Source organism: Strix aluco, chromosome 1 (genome assembly GCF_031877795.1).
Source record: "Strix aluco isolate bStrAlu1 chromosome 1, bStrAlu1.hap1, whole genome shotgun sequence".
Taxonomy (NCBI): domain Eukaryota; kingdom Metazoa; phylum Chordata; class Aves; order Strigiformes; family Strigidae; genus Strix; species Strix aluco.
Genome location: NC_133931.1, coordinates 113,319,340 through 113,342,648, shown reverse-complemented (window position 1 = coordinate 113,342,648; position 23,309 = coordinate 113,319,340). Strand labels below are relative to the sequence as shown.

The 23,309-nt window shown below is 36.0% G+C and overlaps 1 protein-coding gene across 10 annotated transcripts in view; it reads left to right on the top strand.

Moving 5' to 3' along the window:
- LMBR1 (limb development membrane protein 1) overlaps positions 1-23,309 on the top strand; it is a 78,575-nt gene that overhangs the window by 46,234 nt on the left and 9,032 nt on the right. For all 10 annotated transcript variants that reach the window (XR_012624071.1, XR_012624067.1, XR_012624065.1 and 7 more), the window contains 11 exons: positions 2,884-3,010; positions 3,425-3,493; positions 5,928-5,992; positions 7,126-7,198; positions 13,191-13,271; positions 14,239-14,315; positions 14,541-14,618; positions 15,509-15,582; positions 15,838-15,928; positions 17,391-17,457; positions 21,693-21,854. Coding sequence is in view for 7 of the 10 variants with exons in the window: in XM_074831615.1 (XP_074687716.1) it covers positions 2,884-3,010; positions 3,425-3,493; positions 5,928-5,992; positions 7,126-7,198; positions 13,191-13,271; positions 14,239-14,315; positions 14,541-14,618; positions 15,509-15,582; positions 15,838-15,928; positions 17,391-17,457; positions 21,693-21,854 (964 nt within the window). In the remaining 3 variants the exon portion in view is untranslated. The remainder of the gene's footprint in view (positions 1-2,883; positions 3,011-3,424; positions 3,494-5,927; positions 5,993-7,125; positions 7,199-13,190; positions 13,272-14,238; positions 14,316-14,540; positions 14,619-15,508; positions 15,583-15,837; positions 15,929-17,390; positions 17,458-21,692; positions 21,855-23,309) is intronic.

Here is a 23,309-nt window from a genome sequence, read left to right as displayed (position 1 = left end):
CCTGGATGTAGTTCTGGGCAACCAGCTCCAGGTGGCTCGGCTTGAGCAGGGAGGGTTGGACCAGATGGCCTCCAGAGGTCACTGCCAACCTCAGCCATTCTGTGATTCTCCAGAAGTTTTCTGTGTGTGCATGAGGGGAAATTCTCTACCTTCCATTCCTTGCAAATAGCAGCTGTTTGACAGGTACACTAATGTATGTACGTAGGAACTAATGTGCCTGGAATGTGAATGTTTTAACAGGGCACAGTCTTTTGGGTGACTAATTGAGATGAAGTATTTACCTATACGCTTTAAGCATCTTAATTTTTTTTCTTCTATTTTATCCTGGACTGTTACCATGTATTCATTAGTGCGTACAATAGAATGTTTCTATCTAGTCACTTCACTGAAGTTCTTAAATATTACTATTTTACTATTTTAAAATGATCATCAGTGTGTGAATCCTATTGTGTGTGCTGTGTAATATAAAAATTGTTCTGCACTTGGAGTGAACTGTTAGTCCTGCTTTTCAATAAATGCATGAGATTGCGGTATTCTTGATGTATCACATGGGTGTGGAGATAGATCAATCTCCTCCTGTTCTCACTAGTTAAACCCAAGGTTCTGAGAGTCAAAGATTATTCAAACTAGCATAGAAACCAAAAAATGGGGAAGGCTTATTAGGCAGCTAACTGTCTTTTTCTAGAGTTTGTGCCAATTGTAATTCTGGCCAAAAGCAATGTTACCTCCAAATACTTGCTGTGGTCATCTCTTTTTTTGAGAGAGAGTGTTATTTGTATTGTCCTAATCTTTACTTGTCTTCAGAGAACACTTGCAGTAGATATGAAAAAATACAGTTGACTGTCTCCATCATAGTGTATTTCTTGTTTATCTGTTTTGACAATTGTGCTACTCCATCCAAGGGAGGAGGATTTGATGTTCAGGTCACCATGTAAAATGAAACATTTTCCAGGTTTGTCCAGAAGAATCTGTTGCTGTGAAGCTTACAGTCAGAGAGGCTGAGATTTGTGCATGTGATGCATAGTAGGGAAATAAGGAATCCACTTTCTCTGGCTAAGGCTTTCAGAAACCCAGAAGGTAGCTTTATATTTTCCTCTGCATAGGAGAGGAAAGGAATCTGCAAGGTTTTTGGAAAGCTTGAAATAGATCTCTGCATGCATCCTAGAATGTTTTGGGCTTTCTTCTAATCCTGTGACTTTCTTCTGTTGTAAAGTGAAGAAACTGTATCAGTGTTCAGTACTTAGTCTGTAGCCTGTTTATTTCCTGGTAACTTATTACTCAAGTTCAAAACTTTAATGTTAAGCATATGGCTAGTTAATCTTCAAATCTTCAATTTGGTTTACATGCTCACCTTCAAAATAACTCATGGAAGACTGAAAGCTAGTTTCTGAGCACTACAAAAATAACATTTTAATAACTTTTAACAACCTCAAAGACACTTTTATTCTAAACAAAATGCATCCTAGAAGTAAATCTGTATCCTATCCATACTATCTTTAATTTGAAATTTGGTCTTTGAGATCCTTTATGGAGTTGGACTTAGTCTGATCACTTAAGCCTTAAAGGGAATTTTGAAAAGGTCTCCTTTGTCTGTTTTCCCTTTGTGCTACCTTAGCTGTTCGGCAGAGGACTGGTGGTGGAGAGGAATTGGTGTGCTAGAAGAGATCAGTGCTCATGGCTAGGATGTCTGAGGTCCTCATTCATGGTTGGATGCAGTGGTTATATAGGGAGCCTAATTTTCAGGGTAAATGTCATGTTAAGGTTACCCTCTTGTGTTAAGCACCGAGGGAAGAGGTGACAATAGTAGGGAAACAATAAAGTAAAACAAACTTTCTGCTTTTAACTATAAAGTAGACTTTTCAGTGGAATATGCCCAAGTTGGGGTGAACCTGTGTGAGAAACAAGAGGCTGGGTTTGCTTGTGGAGATACATACTGGCAAATGAAGAAAAATAAAAGTAAAATTGTTATGTGAAATCTGATGGTCCCTTAATGGCAAGTATGTCTGAAGAAAGTGTCCAAATAGCTCTGTTGCTTGACACTAATATAATTAGTCTTAAAAACACCAGTAAAAAAAAAAAAATAAATTGTTTATTACTTGGTATATTTACATTTGCAAATCCAACACTCATCTATTAAAGCATTGTTACCTTTTTAGACTCAAGAGCAAATGCTATGAGATATAACCTTGTAGACCTGTGATTTGTGTGTGTTGTAAGCGAGAGGTACGTGTGTCAGGCAGCACCGAGCCTGCCAAGATGGGAGGTAATGGATGCGGCTGCCGCAGCAGCAGCGTGTGGGCAGACTGAGAGCGAGTGTTACTCCAACCGTACACTTGAGGGCTCTGAAGACTGTGAGGAATGGTGCAGAAGCAATTGCCGTTGAAGAATGTATTTTAACTAAATTGGTGCATTGTACCTGTGCAGGGTTTAATGCTTGCTAGGCCATTTGGCTATTTGCCATAATTGGCTTTCCATTCCCTTGATTGGAATCATAGATAAAAATTTGCTAATCCACTTTCTTTGCTGAAAGTATTAGAAAAGTAATCTATCTTTTAAAAATGCTTGAGCAAAATCATATGGTATAAAGAATACTTTATGGAATAATGAGATTAATGAGAACTGTAAGGCATATGCGATTTAAAACATTTTTCTATGGTTTTAAGGGGAAAAATGCAATCTGGGCACTATAAAGCTGTAAGTACTTCCTTTTTTTATGCACTGCCTTTTAAATGTGCATTACATGTTATGCTTTTGTCTACATGATAAAATGTGAGTATATATTTAAGAAGAAGGAACTGCTATTTATTTGTATTTTTCTTATGTTTGAAAATATCTGATTCAAAGTTTTTGGCTGTGTTTTTTCTCCCTCTCTTCTGCCCACAGGGCATCAGAGCACGCATTTTGGAAACCCTTGTAATGCTTATTCTTCTTGCACTGCTTATCCTTGGAATCGTATGGGTGGCGTCAGCACTCATAGACAATGATGCTGCCAGTATGGAGTCTTTGTATGGTATGGAATTCAAAAAACCCACCACACTAGTTTCGTTTTAATTATGGGAATGGATGTTTTCAATGAAATGTATTTTTAGTAAATGTTACGCAAGTATTGCACAGGTTGTGAAGAAGCTGTGTTAACTTAGTCAATACCATTTTTAGCATGCTGAGAAGTTCCATGCTCATGTGGACTCGATGTATGTTAAAAACAAGTGACTCAAGTGGAATGGAAGTAAAGCTGAAGATATTTTTCAAGCTAAAGTACTTGAATTTAGTTGCCTGCAGGATTATTAACTAATTCTTAATTTAGTGTTGAAAATACATTTGTTCAATCCTGAATGCCTAAGAAAAGAAATTAATTTAGTTGTGTTTGTGACGTAAGTAGTGTCTTTGTAATAAGCTAAGGCTGTGCTCAATATTTTCTTTACAGACCTCTGGGAATACTACCTCCCGTATTTATATTCCTGTATATCACTGATGGGATGCTTGTTACTTCTGTGTAAGTATTTTCCGAAGCGTGAATGATTTCATTGTTTTTAAAGATTAAAGGAAACTTTTTTTGTTGTGAAAATTAAGATTGTGACAGTTGAGTGTGAAAAAATGTTTTTGTTTTCTTCATGCTTAAGTTTAAATTTACATGTAAATTTGTTAGTTTTGGGTTCTGAAGTTTGTGAACAAATGCTACATTACACTTTCAGTTTTTGAGGAACTTCATATCTCACCCGAAATAATTTCAGTTTTTAACTTTTTAAAGCAGGTACTTGAAAAATAGGGACTCCATTCTGCAAAAAAAAGTACAATTTTAAAATGAAATGTCTGCAGGGGGTCAGTAGTATAGAGAGAAAGTTATTTTGGAACACTTAGTTTGTCCTATATTAATTAAATGGTCCTTCTTCCTTTTTTAGCTGAAAATCTTCCTGTATAGACAGAAGTTGTAAAACAGTGCAGTTACCAGTTTTGTGATTATGAAAGCTATCTGGCCAGTCTGGAGGTCAGTTACACAGTTGCATATGAAACAAATGCCATAAAAAACCCAACCTTATACCAACTAGTCCTAGCCAGACTTCAGTCATCCATGTTTAGGGGAGTAAGAAAGATGATGGAAGGCTCCAAATCCCATTTATAATTTCTGCTCCCCCTCTGCCCTCCCCAAATAATTTCTAGAAAATGTCTGAGGGGGACAGAACATCTTCCTTCCTAGATGATCATGCTTTCACCTGTTCTCCAGGCGTTATAGGTTTACAGCTAACACTTACTGTGGAGAAAGGGTGGGGAATGACAGTTTGAAACATCCTTAAAACTAAGCACATCTGCCTATGAAAGGTGTTGCTCACAGACCTTGGTGAGTCTTCTGAAGTTGTCTCTATGTGGAGATTCTTAAATCCACTTTCATGAAGGGAGGGGAGGAAGTAAAAATGTGCTTTTGAATGTCTCATGTAGGCTGTTCAAGAGTGCGATTCACAACAGTTGCTGAACATTTTAATGGGGAAGCTGGCTTACAAATTTCCTGTATCTGTTTTGCAGTTTTTCAGCAGAGCTGAAAACACAGAGTGTGTTCTGGGACTATTGTAAACAAGTTCACCAAAATAATTGGGATTAAATGCCAATTTTTGGAAGAGATATTTCTAATTTATACAAGCAAATCACTAAAATTATTTAAGGCCCTCCAAGCTGTTTTATCTGTGTAGCTGAAAGGACAGCATACAGCAGTGGGAAAGTGGTAGATGCTGGGATGGAGCTTCGTAAGATCTTCCGCTGGCTTATTTGCTGAAGCAGTGTATGAGTAAGGCTTATTGCAGTGGTGATTTGGAGTGGAGCATTGCTTCCTTGCTCTTTTCTCCTTTTCTTGCAGGCTTCCTCTGTACTAAAGGAAGACTAGCTTAAGTTAGCCTTTTTGAATACTCTCATATTTTTCCTGTAAACATAGTAGTCATAGTGAAACACCAGTTAATAAAAAGAAATGTAATCCTCGCTATAAAATCTTGTATGCTGCTTTTTTTTTGGCAACACTGTTTTATTATAATGGAAACTATAAATGTATATCCTCACCCCTACTGTTACAGATTTCTTCCATCTCCTACACACTTCAGTATTTGAAGGCTGTTCTCCCTAAACTGTTGATTTTTACGAGTAACTTCCTGTTATCATGGTTTGAGCCTTTCTCCCAACAAGCGTATATGCACCATACTTGGAAACCATCTGAGGCTACGATCAAAAAGGGCCAATTATTATTTCATAGAAAAGTAGCTTAAAATCTGGTAGCTGAGTCTACTATCAGCTGAAGTTGCAGTATAACTTTCAGAGCAAAGCAGCTTCATGATCTCTTGATTTTACAGCTGCACCTGTGCTAACAGATTAAATGTGCCTGAGATGTTCTCCAGTGCTGTGGCCCAGTAGTATTCCATCCATGATACTGCAGTTTGCAGAAGGTGGCTGTGTAGATATTGCCTCATGATAATTGTTCCTGGACTGCACGAACTCCAGAACTGCACCTGAGAATTGTTTGGGAAAGTGCTAACTGGCCCAGGGCAAATCATGCCAGGGATAATTTTAGCAGTTTACTGGTGTAGGCAATCAAGTCTTAATGCCCAGGAATGTATTCTGGCACTGCTGACTTTATTAGTGTAGACATAGCCTCTGGTGCCACATGCTTTGAATAAATAATTACTTGGGCAAGTTTAAGATATCTGATTATATGGTGTTCCTTGTTGACAAAAAATTCACAGTTATGCTCTTGGAGGGGAGAGATGCTTGTCTTGTTCAAAATTTGTATGATAGCAGTGTGTTTTAAAGTTCATATTGGAGTTTGAAGCTCTTGCAGTTCTGTTCAAAACCATGCTTGGTTATATGTGGAATAGTACATTGAACATCCAACTAAACATTGGTCTTTGTCTTACAAATCACTGTTTTGCATATTCTTTCTTCTTCTGTAGTATGCACACCAGTGGGACTTTCACGGATGTTTACAGTAATGGGTCAGTTGCTGGTGAAGCCATCAGTAAGTGTTACACCAATCTGTCCTCATGTGCTATCTGTTAAAAGGTAGAATGACATTAGGGTACTTTCTTTTAGAATGCTTGCTTGCACTTCAATATAATTTTCTCTTCATCAGAGTTTCCATAGTCTATTTGTGTAAAATTTTTCATAGAGCACAAAAGCCTGTTTTTATCCACAGAAAGTTGGGTTTTTTTAATAGTATAGACTTCCTCCGGTTTTCCAATTTATATAACTGCCTCTAGTATTAATATTTATTGCCAGTATTGCCTACTATGTCTGTTTTGCAAATACCTGAAAAGTGTGGGCTTGTTCTGAGTTCAGGAGCAAAGGATACAAGACCAAACTAAGGCTGGATATCAAGAAGGGTACCTGGGGGTACACTTCAATGGGTGAAAATGTAGGTAGTTGGCATCTGTAAGAACTTCTTAGACATAGATACTCTACTGTTCTTGTGCTGGATGCTGTGAGGGAAGGGAGAAGTTTGTACCATGTACTCTGTAACATGCACTCTAGTGACTTTGCTGTCATGTTTGCTAGTTTGTATTTACTAAAATTCGGGTGCACTTGGGTCTTGTGTTCCTTTTCACTAGCCAGTTCAACCCTGAAAATACAAAGAAAATATATACTGTTTTGCTATCTGTAAGCTTTAAACTCAAAGCACCTGATGGTAAGGTAGACTTCATTTATTTGGTTTTAGCTTCCAATAGCAATTTATATTTGCTTGAAATACTGGCTTATGTGAAAAGTCACTTTTTAATATACTTTCTCAAAATCTGCAGTTATTTTTGTTTAAATCAAATTGAGTGTGAAGGTTGATAATGACTTGAATATAGGTTAGATATACTGTCCCTTCCCCTGTTCCCTGAGTCTCTTTAGATTGAAACTGGACATAAGAGTTTTAACCTGAAATGAAAACTTAACAGGAAGTTTGCTTACAGTAAAGAAATAGTTCTGTAACAGAATGGAATAATCTTTTGTGGAGTTCTTATTTGTTGTTAGTACTGTAAAGTTGTAGACTATATATTTAAAAAATAGATATTTAAAAAATAGAAATACTAGAACAAAATGAACCCGACTAGTGTGGTCAGAAAAACAAGTGACTCTGATAGTTCATATTTCTGTTTCCAAATACAGATTCTTGAAGACCTAGATGAGCAGATGTATATCATCACTTTAGAGGAGGAAGCAATTCAGAGGAGGCTTAATGGTATGTTCTGGTACTTCTTCAAATACAGTATTTAGAGTAGCGTGGTTCTGGCTAGGAGTGTTGATCTCAATATTACATAGCCTCTTCTCTCAAAATAGAAAATTTCAACATGTATGTAACAAGCATTTTAGGTTCACTCTGTTATTCAAGATTGGGTCTTGAGTGTGTGTGGTTTGCTTTGTTTTTGTTTTTAACACATCCATCAGCTCTAATATGTGAATATTCTGAGACTGAGAAGGTAAATTGAGTAGTTGACCAGACCCACCACCCTTACTGCAAAATAGTTTGGATTGGTAAATGACTGTATTTTAGCCTTGTCTGAAGAACAAAGAACTTGTATTAGCAAGAGGTTCAACTTCCTGCATTATGAGTTTTGGTTTTTATTTGGAGGATTTTTTCTGTTGCAGTTCATTATTATTTAGAATCTTAGATTTATTAAACATCAGAGCAGTCCTTAAATTCACCAAATAGCTCCTAGAATATAAATAATGTTAATAATTCTATTAATGAATAGTTAAAGTGAATAATTATACAACTGTTTTAGACTTCCTGTATTTAGTATTACATTTTTGCACTTCTTGATAAGGTGTTTCTGTTTTGAAGTATTTCAAAACCAGCTTTGGCTTCTAAGAGAAAGAGTATTCAGCATGGCAGGCATCACTTACAAAAAAAGTATTGATTTTATAAACCTGGAAATCACATTGTACAAATTTTCTTCTGAATTGCTTTTAACTGCATGGATAAGCCATCCATCCACAATTTATACAATTGCTTCAGGTTGGAAGACCAAAGAATATTCATGTCGTGACACATTGTTGTGTTGTCTTATGACTTATTTTAGCCTTAATTTTCTTAATTTACTGCCTGCCTTTCTTACTCTTCAGTCTTGTCATATATCTCAATCTTTTCTTCTTTCAAGCCTCAGTAAGTCTCCTGTCGAAGTTGCTTGGTCAGGGAAAGTACCTTTTATAACAGTAGATCACAGTGGTCGTCTATTCCAGTGTTTAAAATTTTTGGAGAAGTGACTTGTGCTAAAATCAGCCATGGTTTCAGTTTAAAAGTACTGCTCACCTTTGCTGTTTTGGAAGTCTATGTTTTTATACTGACATGTGTATATGTATGCGTTCATATACAGACACGCAAAAAGGTGCATGCAGTGAATGTCTTTGAAGCTGTGATGGGGTAATTATAATTGTTCTGTGTGTTTGATGTTCACTAGCAACTGTAAAATATTTGTTACTGAATATTTTATGTTGTCATGGTGATTGTGCTTATACATAAGTAAAGCAATACAGAAAAATGACCAAATAGTTATTCAGGTATCCATTAGAAGAGGTGCAGAGTGGTTTGTACTATTCAGGCGAAGAGTGTGATATTGAGGTGATGATTGTCTGCTGTTTTTCTTCACAGAAGTCTATGCAACAGTTGTTTATATTCCAATTTAATACTATCACTGGTGAGGTGGACCTAGTCTGTTTGTAGGCATCTACTAACTGGGTTTGGATTTAGGACATATGCAGGTGACTCCCCTAACCACTAGCCGAAGGTTGGATTCTCTTTCAGTGAATCGGTTAGTATTCAATGTAAAGTGGAACTGCAACCCACCCATGTGCCACAGAGCTCTCACCAGACTACTCCTGAGAGGTGAAAGACGTGGGACTTAAATGTCCTTTGACAGGAGAGGGAACTGAATTCTTCTGTTTCACATGCTAAGGGAATGGTATTGACACCACCATCTGAAGGAATGCTTGAAAGCCCATAGCTTGGGGTGCAGAGAAAATTATTGGACTTGAGCTGAAAAGTAAATAAAAATCTAAACTTGGCTATAGCATGTAGGTGGGGGGCAATATGTTGTATGCACAAGAAGATACTCTGCAAGATTTTTGTGGGTAATTATTTAAGTAATTTTAAGTATCGTTCTCATTTATGTGGCAAACATGGAAAGCTTTATCTTCCCTGCCAGAAGTCTTTCTGATATGTACGAATTACACCAGAAAAATAGATACCATTTTTGCCAGAACTATGAAGACTCATGCTTATCATATCTATTGCATTTTTAAAAAATAAATACAAATGGAGGTGTGGTGCTAATTACATCAGTAAATGTAGTGCTGTGATGTCAGAGGCCATAAGCTGTGGTTTAACACACAGATTGTGTTAAGTGGTTTTGTTGCTGTGTCAGAGCAAATATATTAGGCTACACACTTCCCTTGGCATGGCTATTGCAACTCTTCCACAGTTATGGTAGTGGAAATACATGCACTTAAGTAACACTGCTGGACAGTTTTGTGATAATGGAATATGTATTTCAGAACAATTTTATATGTATAACCAAAGAGTTGAGTTTTTATTAAAATTGAAGAGGACCAGAGCACAGGCTTAAGCAATACTTGATGATTGTCAATGCAGATTTTTTTTTTTTTCTTGGTAGAATAATTGCTATCACATTCCTAGCTCTGCTTTGCCCTGTCTTAATTATTGTTTCCTCAGATTGCCTGGACATAGGAAGGGGGTAACATGAATCACTGTTCCCACAGATTAGGCTGGATAAAACCTCTGTTTTCAGAGGAGGAAAAAAGTTTAGCTGTGTGAGCTGCTGCCGTTCTTGATTCATATAGATGTAATTATTGTGGCGGTGATGCAATTGATAGAGTGTTCTGTAAAGCTCTTCACATTTGAAAATAAATCTGTGAAACTGCATATCTTCTTTGCGGAAACTAATTTTCTTCCTTCTCAGATGTCTACAGTGTATAACTGAAAATTGGAGGAGGAGGGAGTGGAAAGTTTGATCGTGTTATCTACCCTAGTATTTTTATCTATTGAAGAGATGCTGGGCTTTGGGAAAATGTTTGTTTCCAGCGTATTATATTTCAGTACCCACATCACTCTTACAGTCGAAGAATAAAGCTGGGACTTTTTTATATTAAAAGAAAAAAGTTGCCTTCAGCTATTAGTTTTCCTGAATCCAAAGAGACGGGTGGGGTAGGATCAAAAATACTTACTTGATCAAAGTTATTGGCTCTGAAGGTATCCTTACCTATGTAAGAAAGATGAAAGGTGTTGTTTTTATTGCACGCTAGTAACAGTGTAATTTTGAACTAATTGGTGTTGAACTGCCAATCACCTAGGGGGAATGCAAATAGATACTCTTACAATTTCCTTTGAGGTACTGAAATCTTGTGTCGGGGCTGGAAGAAAAACAGAATAATACCGTTAAATTGACCTTAAATGAGCTGCTTTGTGGCTTTCTTGGAGAATCCCTTCTAACTTTTCATTGCTAGTCCAAACAAGTCTTGTCTACCAATTTGATTTATTGGCTAGACAGCGCTGACATTGAACTTTGTGCATGTTTGAAATAAAGCTAATGTTATAGAGCTTTTAAGAATTTAGCTGCATCCTTTTTAAATACTCTTTTGACTAATCTGAAACTGCCTTCCCCTCTTGTAAAATATCCTTTTGTATAGCAACCTGTTGTTTGCTACTATTTTTAAGGAAGAACTAGAACAGCGCTTAAATATGATTCAGAATTTCTACTGAAGTATTTTAGGGATCTAATGTGATCATGCTGACTTTGTTGGAAAGAGTCCCGTGAATAACAGCTTTGAGCTCTGGATTTTTATTGTGAGGGGGGGAACAACATATATCTTGAATAAAGTTTTTCCTCAGGGACCCCTAAATCGATTATGGAGAAGAACATGTCAGATGGTAACTTGAGTGTTCTTACTTTTTCAACTGCTTCCATTAAAGGTCTTGAGACTTTTTCCACTGAGCTTTATAGCCATCTCTTTTTCTTAACTCATAGTAATTAGTCATTCCATAGAACAGATGTTTTACACTTTTTTGGAGGGAATGTGTCAGCACAAAAGCTTATTTTTATCATGATAATAAGATCTGTTTTTCTAAAATCCTTTTTCTAAAACCCCCCATATTATGATTACTTATTTAAAAAACACTGAGAAATTAAACTGACATTCATATTGGAGGTACTTCAATTGAATAGAAGTTGTTACAAAACAGCATTTGTAGGTCTTACTTGTTAGTCGTGGGATCTGAGATATTTATATATTTGAAGCCCTGTAAATATTACCACATACACGTTATGTCACTGGTATCAAAGATAAATGCTTAGGCACGGCACAGAGGTTGTGTTATATGCAAAAATGTGTGTGAAAGAAGAATGCAAGTAAACACTTAAAAATTAATTTTTGAAACAGTTGGGTGCCTCACTGATAATTTGACTGAATTGAACAAATCACTACTAATACTCTGAAATGTAAAGAGTACAAGTTTAGAAAAAAGTCCAGAAAATACTCTTGTATGTCTTGGTTTTCAGGTATGACCATACTGTGCTGGAATATGGAGAATGTGGGGGTTGGATGGGATGAGAAACTTGCCTTTATCTTGTACTGAGATTGCTGGATGGATAAACAGACAACAGAAAATAAGAAAATAATGACACTGGACTATAAAGTAGTGTTACTGTGTCAGCAACCTAGGTGCTATTTAGTTTTTGTAGGCAAATGATCAAGATATGAGATAAAAGCCTGGACAAGACTATTCATCTCATAGAAACTTATTAGAGAGGGTTTCATAAAAACTATCTGGAGCATGGTGCTGTTGCAGGTTAGCCTGCAATCGAAGGTGAGGCTGAGGGTAAGGAATGGCCAACAGGTGAAAGATGTCAATGTAAATCAAGAAAGAAGAGAGGTCTTAGGGTTTGTTAAGATCCTGCTGTCATTGCTGCAGAGTGAGATCGGTCTGGAATAGACAGGGAAAACATGAACTCTCCTAACTTATTTTTGGGTGAGATTATTCAGAAATAAAAGGGTTGAAAGTGGGGCAAAGATGAGTGGAGAGTGTTTCTATTCTATCCTAGGAAGAATATTTCTGGTTTGTGATTGCAAAGAGTAAAAGCTAAAGTAGAAATAATGAGATAGAACTGGAATAGCAGACTTCTAGTCAACATTTCAGAGCTGTATCATTGCTTGAACACTGTGCAGTGTTTGCAGAGAACTGGAATCAAGGAGAGAAACCACAGTGTGCTTGCACTCAAAAACGTGGGTGGTTGGAAGAGAATGGAAGGTTGAAGAGAAAAAGGATGAAGAGGAAAAACAGGCTGGGTTCCCTAGAGCCTGTGTAGGGATAAGAGGAGGAGTTGCTGAGCAACTTTTAGGCAGAAAATTAGCAAGGGGGAGGTATTAATACTATGGTTATCAGTTTTCACCTGGTGAGAGGAGAGAATTTGAGGAATTGCACAACAGTGACATACATACCCTGTAAACTGTAAAAAAAAAAAAAAAAAAAAAGGTGAAAGAATATGGTCTCATGGGTGGTTGGGAGGAAGATCTGACTGTGGATGTCAGAGGGAGCTCTGTGGCACAGAGAGGCTAACCAAATCAGGCAAACTGATATGAGCAGAAGATATGTCAACAAGCAGGTCAGCAGTATGGAAACTGTGTTTGCTGAGTAAAAAGGACTGGGGAAAGGGAGAGAGGGCAGAAGCTGAAACTGGAGGTTTCCAGTTTGGAGGCAAAGGTCCACTTTGTCTTTAAGTTGCTAAATAATAATGCCCTTGAAGGGCATCCAGAGATTCTTTACATCTTGATATGAGTCATATAGAGATACAAGAATGAGGCATTTGAGGCATCCTGTGTCAGGCTGCCACACCTTAACTGGTTTTTGGACCCATGTGACAGTTCAGCAGTAGCTGTTCTCTTACTTGCAGCAGCTGGTCAACAGAGTAGGCAGGGATCACAAGGTCACACCGTGGAACCTCTGATGTCCTTAAACTCTTCTGGTTAGACAGAATTAGAGGGTTCTTGACTAAGCCTCTGTTTTTTGAAAAGTAGTTAAAGCAGTCTCAAAGAAACACCTGCAGTTTAAAGCCACAAGTAGTTAATGTGATGCTTCCTAAATCTGAATTGTCACAGTGTGTCTTACAGTACTGTAGTCAGTCTCATCCAAAAGAAAATACTGTCTTCTGTTTTAAAAGGTATATCTTCCATGGTAGAATACCAGACAGCAGAGTTGGAACGGGAGCTTGAAAAAGTGAAAAGCAAGAAAACGAATTTAGGTAATAAAATTTTCTACTGTTTCATGTGGATTGCAGTTTAATAAATGACCGCAAGAAGCTGTGTTTAGCTTGTAACTGTCACTTGATTGATTCCAGTTTGTTCTTAACCAAATTTGTGCATTTGCAGTCCTTTTAAATTTGTAGTTTCCTCAAATACATTACATGGAACCACTGATCCCCTCTAACAAACAAATTTAAGTAGGGAGTCTGATTTGGATCTTATTTTTAACATAACTTTAGAGGAATTGTAACACTCGACTTCCTTATTTGGGGTAATCTAAGACATTACTTTCATCCCTGATTTTGAATTTTTTCTATAAAAGTCAAATTGTGTTTAAGAACAGTAAAATAATTCTTGGCAGGTTAGTGTCTTAAAACTGAAAAGTGATACTTCTGCTAATGGCAGCCACTCAACAGGAATCTCCTTACTTATTCAAAGGCTTGCAGGATTATCAGTGTGTTATGTGCAGAACTAAGACTGGTATGAAGTTGTTGGGTTTTCTTTTTAGACATACTAGTGATGTCCGGTGAGTTAGTCTTGTCTTTCTTGCCTTATAAGAGGAAAATACTGTTTAAATATTTGGAATTCCCTTCTGCCCCTTTAGGTCATACTAAAATATACCTGTAAACAGTGTATTTTAAAATTCAGTATATTTTAACTTTGCAGAACTGCTGTATGTCAGGGAAAAAAAAATGTTACCGTGAAGTGTGCCTGTAAACACGAAAGAAAAATCTGCTTCTCTCTGTCTCCCCAGCCTTCCTCTAAAGAGGCTTAATATTTTTGGCATTGCTTGGCACAGCTCTTCAAGGTGGATATTTTTATGAACTGCTTGGTGTTGGTTCAAGATAAGATTACTTTTGTTACCCAGAGTTACAACAAGAGTTTATAGATAGCTGAATGATTTTCACTTGTTTTATTCTAAGGTGATCTATGGTATTAAGCTTCTGGTTTTTCTCTTCTGAACAGAACGGCGGAAGAAAGCTTCTGCTTGGGAAAGGAATTTAGTCTATCCAGCTGTTATGATATTGCTACTGATTGAGACGGTAAGAATTTTTGCTTTTTTTTTCTTCCCCAACAAAAATTAGGAATTCTTCAGTCATTTGGGGGAATAGTTTTAAAATTTGAGTGATGTGTGTTTAAGCAACAAACTTGATACTCTTTTCTTGACCATTTTAAAAGAACATTATGAAATATGGTGAGGATAAACGTATACATTTTAAAAATGTGGAATACTTATAAATAACAAGACCGTTTCTACTTCTTTATAGTCCATCTCAGTCCTCTTAGTTGCTCTCAACATTCTTTACCTGTTGGTTGATGAGACTGCAATGCCAAAGGGATCAAGGGTAAAGTAAACTTCTCTTATGATTTTTGTAACTTTAGTAGAGCTTTAGAGCCCTTACAAAAGTGCAAGTGAGAACTTCTGCTTTAATAACATTGAAACTAATGAACTTCAACCTTGACTTTGCTTCTAGGTTTTTGTCCTGTGTGCACACAGACTTTATTACATGTCATAGTGAGTTCTTAATAAAACTAGTCCAGAATCTTTATGAAGATACAGTGATTCAGTAAATCAGTCACCTGGAGTTTGCATTTTACTCATGTCTCCTACTTTTATACAGACTAGAAATGTTCAATTTAAGAAACTGTGTTAAAAAACAATATGAAAAGCCTCTCTTGGTTTGTGTTCCTCTTAGAAAACATGACATTTTTCCTCCTTTATTATAAAAGTACTTCAAGAAAGTAAAGAACAGCACATCGTGTAGTAGTGTCTTTAATCATGACTTTTTTTTTATTAACTTGGTAATGCTTTCCCTTGTGTATAGCTGTATATGAGCTTGTGGAGCTATAGAAGGTGTTTAGTGGTGATGGCCACTCTGCCAGTGGTGTTGCGAACAACTGGAATTGTCTTCTGCTGAGACAGCTTATTTTAGTTTCCAAAGTAATGGAGTATGTATAAAATGCAGCACGGTGGGTAGATGCCACATGCATAAAATATGAATCATTCCACCCTTCTGTCTTACTAACACATTTCACTCAAGTTTGAAAACTAGCTGATGCAATTGTGTAGGATGGGAGACTTGCAGGTTGGAACATCAGAATGCCCCTTAAATACCACATTGAGAAGAGGCTGCATTTCATGTAAGATGTTAGGTTTTTGGTCCTGGTAGAAGTTAACTTTATGAACAGTTGCATGTATCTTACTGAATTATGCAAAGCATTTTTCTCCTTATAGGGGTCTGGAATAGGAAATGCCTCCCTATCCACCTTTGGTTTTGTGGGAGCAGCACTTGAAATCATTTTGATTTTGTATCCTTTCTTTAAGAATTCTATCTGTTAACAAGTATTCTGTCTAGTTTTCTGGGACACTGGTAATTTACTAAGACACTTGCCTGGAAAGAAGAAAGAGATAGGTCAGTCCTCAAGCACTCGAAGTGTTTTTGGTTTTTTTTGGTGTGGGTTTTTTTTTTTTTTTCCTTTGGTTCTTAAGACTTTTAGGAGACTGCTGAGAACTTGAGTGAAACTTGCATTCCTTGGAGGTTCCTTTTTCCTTGATTCTCACAGCTATCTTATGGTATCCTCTGTCGTCGGCTTCTACAGTCTTCGTTTTTTTGAAAATTTCACTCCCAGGAAGGATGACACAACTATGACAAAGGTAAGGTAAAGTCTGTGATGGTGATGGCCCCCTCCTCTCTTTCTTGCCACCCAAGACAAACTGACTCTTTTAGTTAGTAATTGCCCTGAATGGCTCATTTGCAGTGATCAGTATTTGTTTGTAAGCTGCGTAAACACAAACTGGAAGATTTTCAAAATGCTGAATGAGTGGGAAAAAGGATGTGCTCTGTTTAGTTTGGATGGCATCCATTCACACTAAAAAGCTGGGAATAGCAGAGCTTGTTAACTAGCTATAGAAAAGCTAGTGAAAGAACTTTTTTCAAAGGAAACGTATTGCTAATGAGTAACTTTGATTGTGCTAACTGTACTTCAGGGAGCTTGTTTGAAATCTGAAGAACTTGGTTGCTAGAAGTAATACAGACAAAGTAATTCAAATTTGAATAATTAAACTAAGACTGAGGAGGTCTATTCAGCAACATTTTGCAGTCTGAGGCTAATTTGACTTTCTACAATTTAGCACTGGCTTCAGAATAACAAATGCTGTTACCTAATGCCGAGGAACATGCTTAGGTTTTTGACAAAATATTCCCACAGCTGACAAGGGGAGGTGATCAGCAACCAAGGAACAGATGTTGAATTTAATTATTTTTTCAATGTGTTTCATTGTTTTTCAAAGTAATGGATAAAGAAATTTTTACCATAAATTGTTGGAAGTGAGAAAGTAGATAAACACACAGAATGGTTATAGTAGATAAGTAGTAGGGAGTTGGAATGTTCTTAATGTTTTCTATGGATTGTTTACAGTACAGCAGGAATAGTGTAGAAATAAATAGTGAATGCATTAATGTCTACCTACTTCCAAGAAGTTTTCTGTTTTCTTTTGGATTCTGATAGAATTAGAGCTGAAGAAAGTGATCCCTTGTGAGAGAAAGTTTCAATTACTCTTTATAAAGGCTTCACAAAAACTAGAGTAAAATCTAACAGCTGTGAATTTTTTCATACTATTTAAAGTAGTCAACAGGCATTCAATTGAAAGGAAGCTCTTTGTTGTAATTTTTTAAATAATGCTAATCCTGCAAGCAGTTACATACAAAGCTTAAGATGATGTATCAGTCATCTATTCTAAACCCATGGAATGGTTCTTTTATAAAAAAGTTTGCAGGAATTAAGTAAACAGTTGACATTTTGCAACATGGTAGTTTTGAATTATTTTGAATCTAAGCATATGTAACGCTTTGATTAAAAGCAAATGATTACATATTTGATTTTTTTGTTTTGAACTCGTCTCTTGGATCATCTTCATCTTGTGTAACACCATATGGAGAAGTGTGACAGAAGTAAGCAAGACTAACAGTATGGTATTGTAAATTGCTTTAGGTTCAGTTTGAAGAATGTAACTTTCAGGAATTCCTCTTTTTCATCTTGACTAGTGGTTTTCTTTTTTTTTTTTGCCTTCAGCCATCCCAGTTATAATTTAAATGCTGTTTGTCATTTTCAAACAGATAATTGGAAACTGTGTCTCAATCTTGGTGCTGAGCTCTGCTTTGCCAGTGATGTCAAGGACACTGGGTAAGTGAAATGGAAGTATAAAACATTGTAATAAAGGATGTTTAATTGAGTTTAAAAAAACCCCACAAAACACAAAAGCCAAGAAAAAGGAACAACCTGTAGCTGTACCTTTCATAGTATGTATTTAACTTGCCATCACTTTCAATAGAAAGAGCATGTATGTGTTGCCTTTTTTACACCACCATGAGCTGTTGAACTGTTATTCTACATATGTGAACTGCAGAACATACATTCTAAAAAAAGATGCTAAGCGTTTTCTGGACAGTATATTGTTTAAAAAAGGGAGGTCAGATTTTAAACTTTTTAAAACCAGGAGATGGTGAGAAGAGAGATGGAAACTGCTTGTTCAGGGCAGTATAAAATATTTTCATGTTCACTGAAATTACGGTGCTCAGTTTCTGTGAAAAAATACATTTGGGGACTTCAGGTGTAAAATTTGAGATAATGTTGAGTGCAAATGTCTTTTTAAAAACCGTTAATGACTATTAAGTTTATCAGCAATGATACCAGGCTACGTTCATTTTCCCTAAAATAATCTGCTTGCATTCTTTGTTGCTTCAGTTTTCAAATACAAAGATTTGGAATCTAGCATAGTAGAACTGAAGTTCTGATTTTATTGTTAACATCTGCCAGTAGCATTTGAAGTGGAAAAACTGTTTTAACCAGTCGGAAAGAAAGATGTTTTGCATCTTCACTTTGTTTAATTAGGTAATCTTCGATTTGAATTCTTGAAGTTAGATTGCAAGGTTATTGCATGTTTAAGTAGTGCAGAATACTTGCAGCTACTGTGAATTTCATTGGGATCATTGAACAGAACAAAACCCTTCACCTCGGACTGTACAAATCTTAAGTACAAGTTTAGGAGTTTAAGCTCAGGCCTACAGATCAGTAATGTGTACTCAATAGTTCTGTAGCTGATTTCCTTTTCAACCAGAATACTGTCAAATCAGGAGTAGTTAATATTTTCTAGTAAACTATACTGTATATTTTCTTGCTGAGTATGTCTACAAATGATGAGTTTTATTAGATTTACTAGAGCATTTCTATAACAAACAAAAAACCCCCTGTAATGCATTTTGGAGGGTTGAATCTTAGAATGCACATTCTAGACCTCACGTTTTAAAAATCTGTAGTAAAACTTCCCAAAAATGCAAAAGAATAATTCAAGTATTTAAAGTAGTGGAGTTTTAAAATATGGGCAGTATGATAAAGATCTAAGTAAAACAGTTCTAGTACTTAGAGCAAGATGTTATGTTGAAAAATTAGTGTTTTAAAATAGAATTTTAACATTAGTATTGTGCTCACTAAGTTACTGCATCCATCACACTTTTTTTAAAAAAAATCATTGTTAATGATCTATGAGATTAACAGTTGATAATAAATGGATTCTGTGGAAGTAAGTATACATGCTGGGTGCATTGTTGTCTCATAGGAAACAGATTAATGGTAAAACTCACTTTAAAAAAAAAAAGACTAACAAATGAAATTCCTGAATAGTTTGCCATAGAGATAAATAAAAGAAGAAAAAAGATGGAACAATTAACACACAGCTAACAAATGCACAGTCACAGCTGTCCAAACAGGATTAATAGAGTGTATTAGAGTACAGTGAGTCATGTGGTGCTTTGCAAAAATATCAACATGTGTTGCACTACATGCTACTGCCCTGTGGCACTGAATAGATGAAAAGAAATAAATATGTTAAGCAGATTCATAGTCTTTTCACTTTATTAAGAAAGAGAGTTTCTAAACTATAGAGAAAAGACTCGACTTTATGGGAAAGGTAAAAAAGCAAAAATTACCTAATACATATACTGACCTTTTTCAAGCTTTAAAAATGGAAATAGAATTTTTTACATGTTTCATAGCATTCTCATTAGATATGTAGGTGGTAGATGTCTGTCATTCTTTTAGAACTCCAGGAAAGTTTTTACTAAACTTATTTTAGTAGAATAACTTATTTAACTATTTTTTTCCAAAACTTTTCAGCCTTTTAGTAGTCCTTCAAAAATGTCTCCCACCAGCACCATATTGCGAACTACTGAGAAACAAATTGCGAACAGGGCACTTAATAGTCAAGAATACAGAAACAAAGAATTGCAAACAAAAAATAATTTTCTAGTATACAAAAGTTTTACTAGAATATTAAAGAATATTCTCTACTCTTGAATATTAAAGAATTATTTAGGTTAAAAAAAGGTCTATTTTTTTCAACCTGAATAATTCTTTAATAGTTTATTTGGCAAATTGCCACCAATTTTCTTGGATATATATTTGTGTCCACTAGAGATGTAGCTCTCTGTTCAGTTACTGAGTAATTTTTCAAATTGCAGTTTGGGGAATTTTTTTCTCTATGGACTTAGTTATCCAAAGCTCTTTAACCCTTTTCTCCCACAAATCTACAAAATGATGCTGTGTCAGATCTTTTCCGATGAGCAGTGACTTATTTATTTGTAAGAAGAAAACGCATGTAATTTCTGGACAATATTTTTCCCATCTGCTCTAACAGAAGTGTCAGGCTTCATTTTTGTTCATCCTTATAACGCCTGTTCTATTGCTAGCTATTCTTCTGTCTGCACCTCTTTGTGTCAAACAGTATTATTTCTTTTCCAGAGAACGCTTTACCCAGTGCTCTACCTGTTTTGTTTCTTTTCCTTTAAAGGTCTGGAAGCCTCTACGTTCAAACTTGACTTTCTCAATTTTCCTGTAGCTCTGCATCTTTGAAAATATTAAGGACACTGTTTGCCTTTAAGTGTGAAAGCAATTCTGTGTTTATTGTGTTTCATCTGTTTACCGGTTAATTTAGTCATCCAGTTTCTTCTTCTTGTGCTAAGACCTTCTGTGCTTTTTTGGTATTTCTCCCTGCCTTTCTTGCTATTTTGATCAGCTTCAGTTATTTTTTTTTTTGCTTTACCTGTTGAAATTTCTTTTAATTTTCTTCATTTTGGCATGTTTTCCTTAGATACCAAATTTGATTCCTGTATTTCTTATTTAAGTGTCTGATGCTGAGTATAAGACATGTGTGTATCTTTTAACATTGTGATGGCTAGCTGCAAGCCTTGGGTATCAAAGTACAATGTGATTCATAAGTGCCAGGTTTACCCTTAAAAGGAAGCTAACTGACCCTTAATTCTGTCTCTTTTCATTTATTATCACTGTTGAAGTCACAGTTCCTAAAAGCCCCCAAACCCTTTCAAAATAAGATGATAGAAAACTTGCTCCCAGGAGCTTCAGAGCCAGGATTATTTTCTGATCGCCTAGTTTTTTCTGATGTTTTAGTTCTGGGGTGAGGTAAGCCTCCTTCCTCTGCACTGTTGGTCTCCACTGTGAGAGTGCACACCACTGTGACATCATCTGTGCCGAAGTTTTTTGGGAATATAATCCCAGACAACTGTTACTTGGGTATCATTTTAATATTCTGTCCCTTACTCACTGCAGTCCTTGGTGTAGACCTGGCAAAGGAACAACCTATGGTTCTTCCTCTTCTGCCTTCTGGGATGGACCCTACAGCTTGTAGACACTTCCGGAAGAATTTTGCTCACTTAGCTTTAGTGATTGACTCGCCTTTGATCAGTACAAAGCCCAAGTGTTAGTGTTATGCAGTCCACTGTGAAGAAGACCTGTCAGCACTATCTTTCAGCCAAACTCTTTTTCCTTCAAATGCTCTGTGGCTATAGTGGTGGGTAGGTCTGGAAAGTGGCAGTTGGAAAGGTGTCTTTAAACTTTGGTTTCAAAAGCAGTAGGTCTGAAAAAACACAGAGGCTTAGTGTTTACTGTAAGATGTTGTGGCTCTCATGGAAAGGCTTTTTGCTACCTGTATTTTTTAATAAGAAAGCCCATGGTGCATTTCATCCTTTTCTTGAATAGATAAGGATTTTGTAGAAACTGAGATTTCAAGCAGTTTTCATACTAACACTGTTTTTTTTTTCCTAGTTATATTTATTGAAATTATAAAAGCAGAATTCTTATCTAGAATAGACAATTTACTTCAACTCACATTATTCAAGCATTTTACTAGGAAACTTAAGAAACGTAAGTGTGTCTTACAGTTTTATAGTGGTCAGTGAAGTGGAAAATGACCTTGAGAACATTGTCTTGTGTGTTTAACCTTGTGTCTTATACATTGTTGTTTGAAAGAAATTTGCTTCCATGTGTAAAAAGTAATAGAATGAAATTTTTGTTTTTCTTAAATGTAATCAAGATTCTGATACAAATTTTAAATGCAATTTTAACAGGGATCACCAGATTTGATCTGCTTGGAGACTTTGGAAGGTTTAACTGGCTGGGAAACTTCTATATTGTATTATCTTACAACTTGCTCTTTGCTATCATGACAACATTATGTCTGGTCAGAAAGTTCACTTCTGCTGTGCGAGAAGAGCTCCTGAAGGCATTAGGTAATAGAGCACTGAAAATTTAGTTTACACTTGAACATTTCCTTTCTCCAGCATTGATACCTTGATGTGCTACTGGTAAAGTTCTGTTACAAATCACAGAAAACTATTTTTTGGTGGAAGTTTCTGTAAGTTGAGAATGCATAGCTTTGTGTTATTTTTTGAAGAGCTGAGAGCTAAGGTACAATGTTGCTCTTAATGATACGTCAGTGTACTTACTGATCTGCAGTTAGATTTTCAGCCTTTAGAGAACACAAAAACATTCTCATTGCTGCTGAGCAATTATTCCAAAATAAAACTTCAATTTGTGTGTGGGTTGGATTGTTTTCCTTTTTGTTTAAGGCAACTTATTAATTCCCTAAAATTAGTTTAGTGGAAGTCTTACCTGCTTTGTTGTGATGCTTTTTTTGAGCGCTATGTGTTCAGAAAATCTTTGTACGGAATATACAGAATCTTAGTAACTGGCTGAGTAAAACCTGTACTTGATATAATCAAAATTTTGATCAAATTGTGTGTTCATGTTTCTTGGCCATAGAAGAAAGGCTTGAAACATATTTGATACTAAGAGGATTAAATGTACATATTTAGTAATTGTGTTGTTACTACATCTTATCTTTAGTAATTAATGAAGCTCCTACCTCTTTAGAACCCTAGAGTAGTATTTGCTTAAATTGAGAGGACTAATGGTGAAATTTCAGTGCTTATTTGTAACTGTGGATTCAGTTTGTCGTGTCTAAAAGGTACTTATGTTAGTTTACACTGATTACTGCTTTCCAGAGTTGTGACCCTGGTAAACAAAATCCAAACACTTCCTAGAGTGTACCTCTACTGGTGGCAATTAAATTAAAATCTGACCTACTAAATAGGGAAATATGAAATGACTGATAGTGTAGGCTTAAAACAAGCTATTCTGTGATTTTTTTTTTTTTTTTTTTTTTTGATGTTGAGTTTTGAAGCTTCAGGGGAACGGGTTAGTGGGGCAGGGGTGTGTAAATCCGTCCATTGATTTTTATGCAGAAAATATTTTCAGGTAAGTTCCATTGTTGATTGAGACAGATACATGATGCGAGTATGATGTCTTTGACATTATCCCCTAGCTTTTAGTGAAGGTCATTTTATGAGAACACCTTGATTCATCTCTTTCGGCTGACTTGTGTAATCATGGGGGTTTTTTTGTGCAACTGTTATGACTGTAAAGGGATTACTTTGTATAATGTAATGACTGTTGTAGAGCTCTGAAGGAAATAAATTAACATCAGTCAGCATGGGTTTATAGCAACAGGTCTGGTAAAACTTCAAAGTTTCTGTCTTAAAGCAAATGATGTAAAAGATTTATCTTGATAATTCATGGCATTTTATTATAGTGTTTAATAAAAAATTCTATGCGTTGAAGGCAGATTAACCAACTTCAAAATGCAGGCGTAGTAGGATAATGGTCACTGGATGGCATCATTCTAG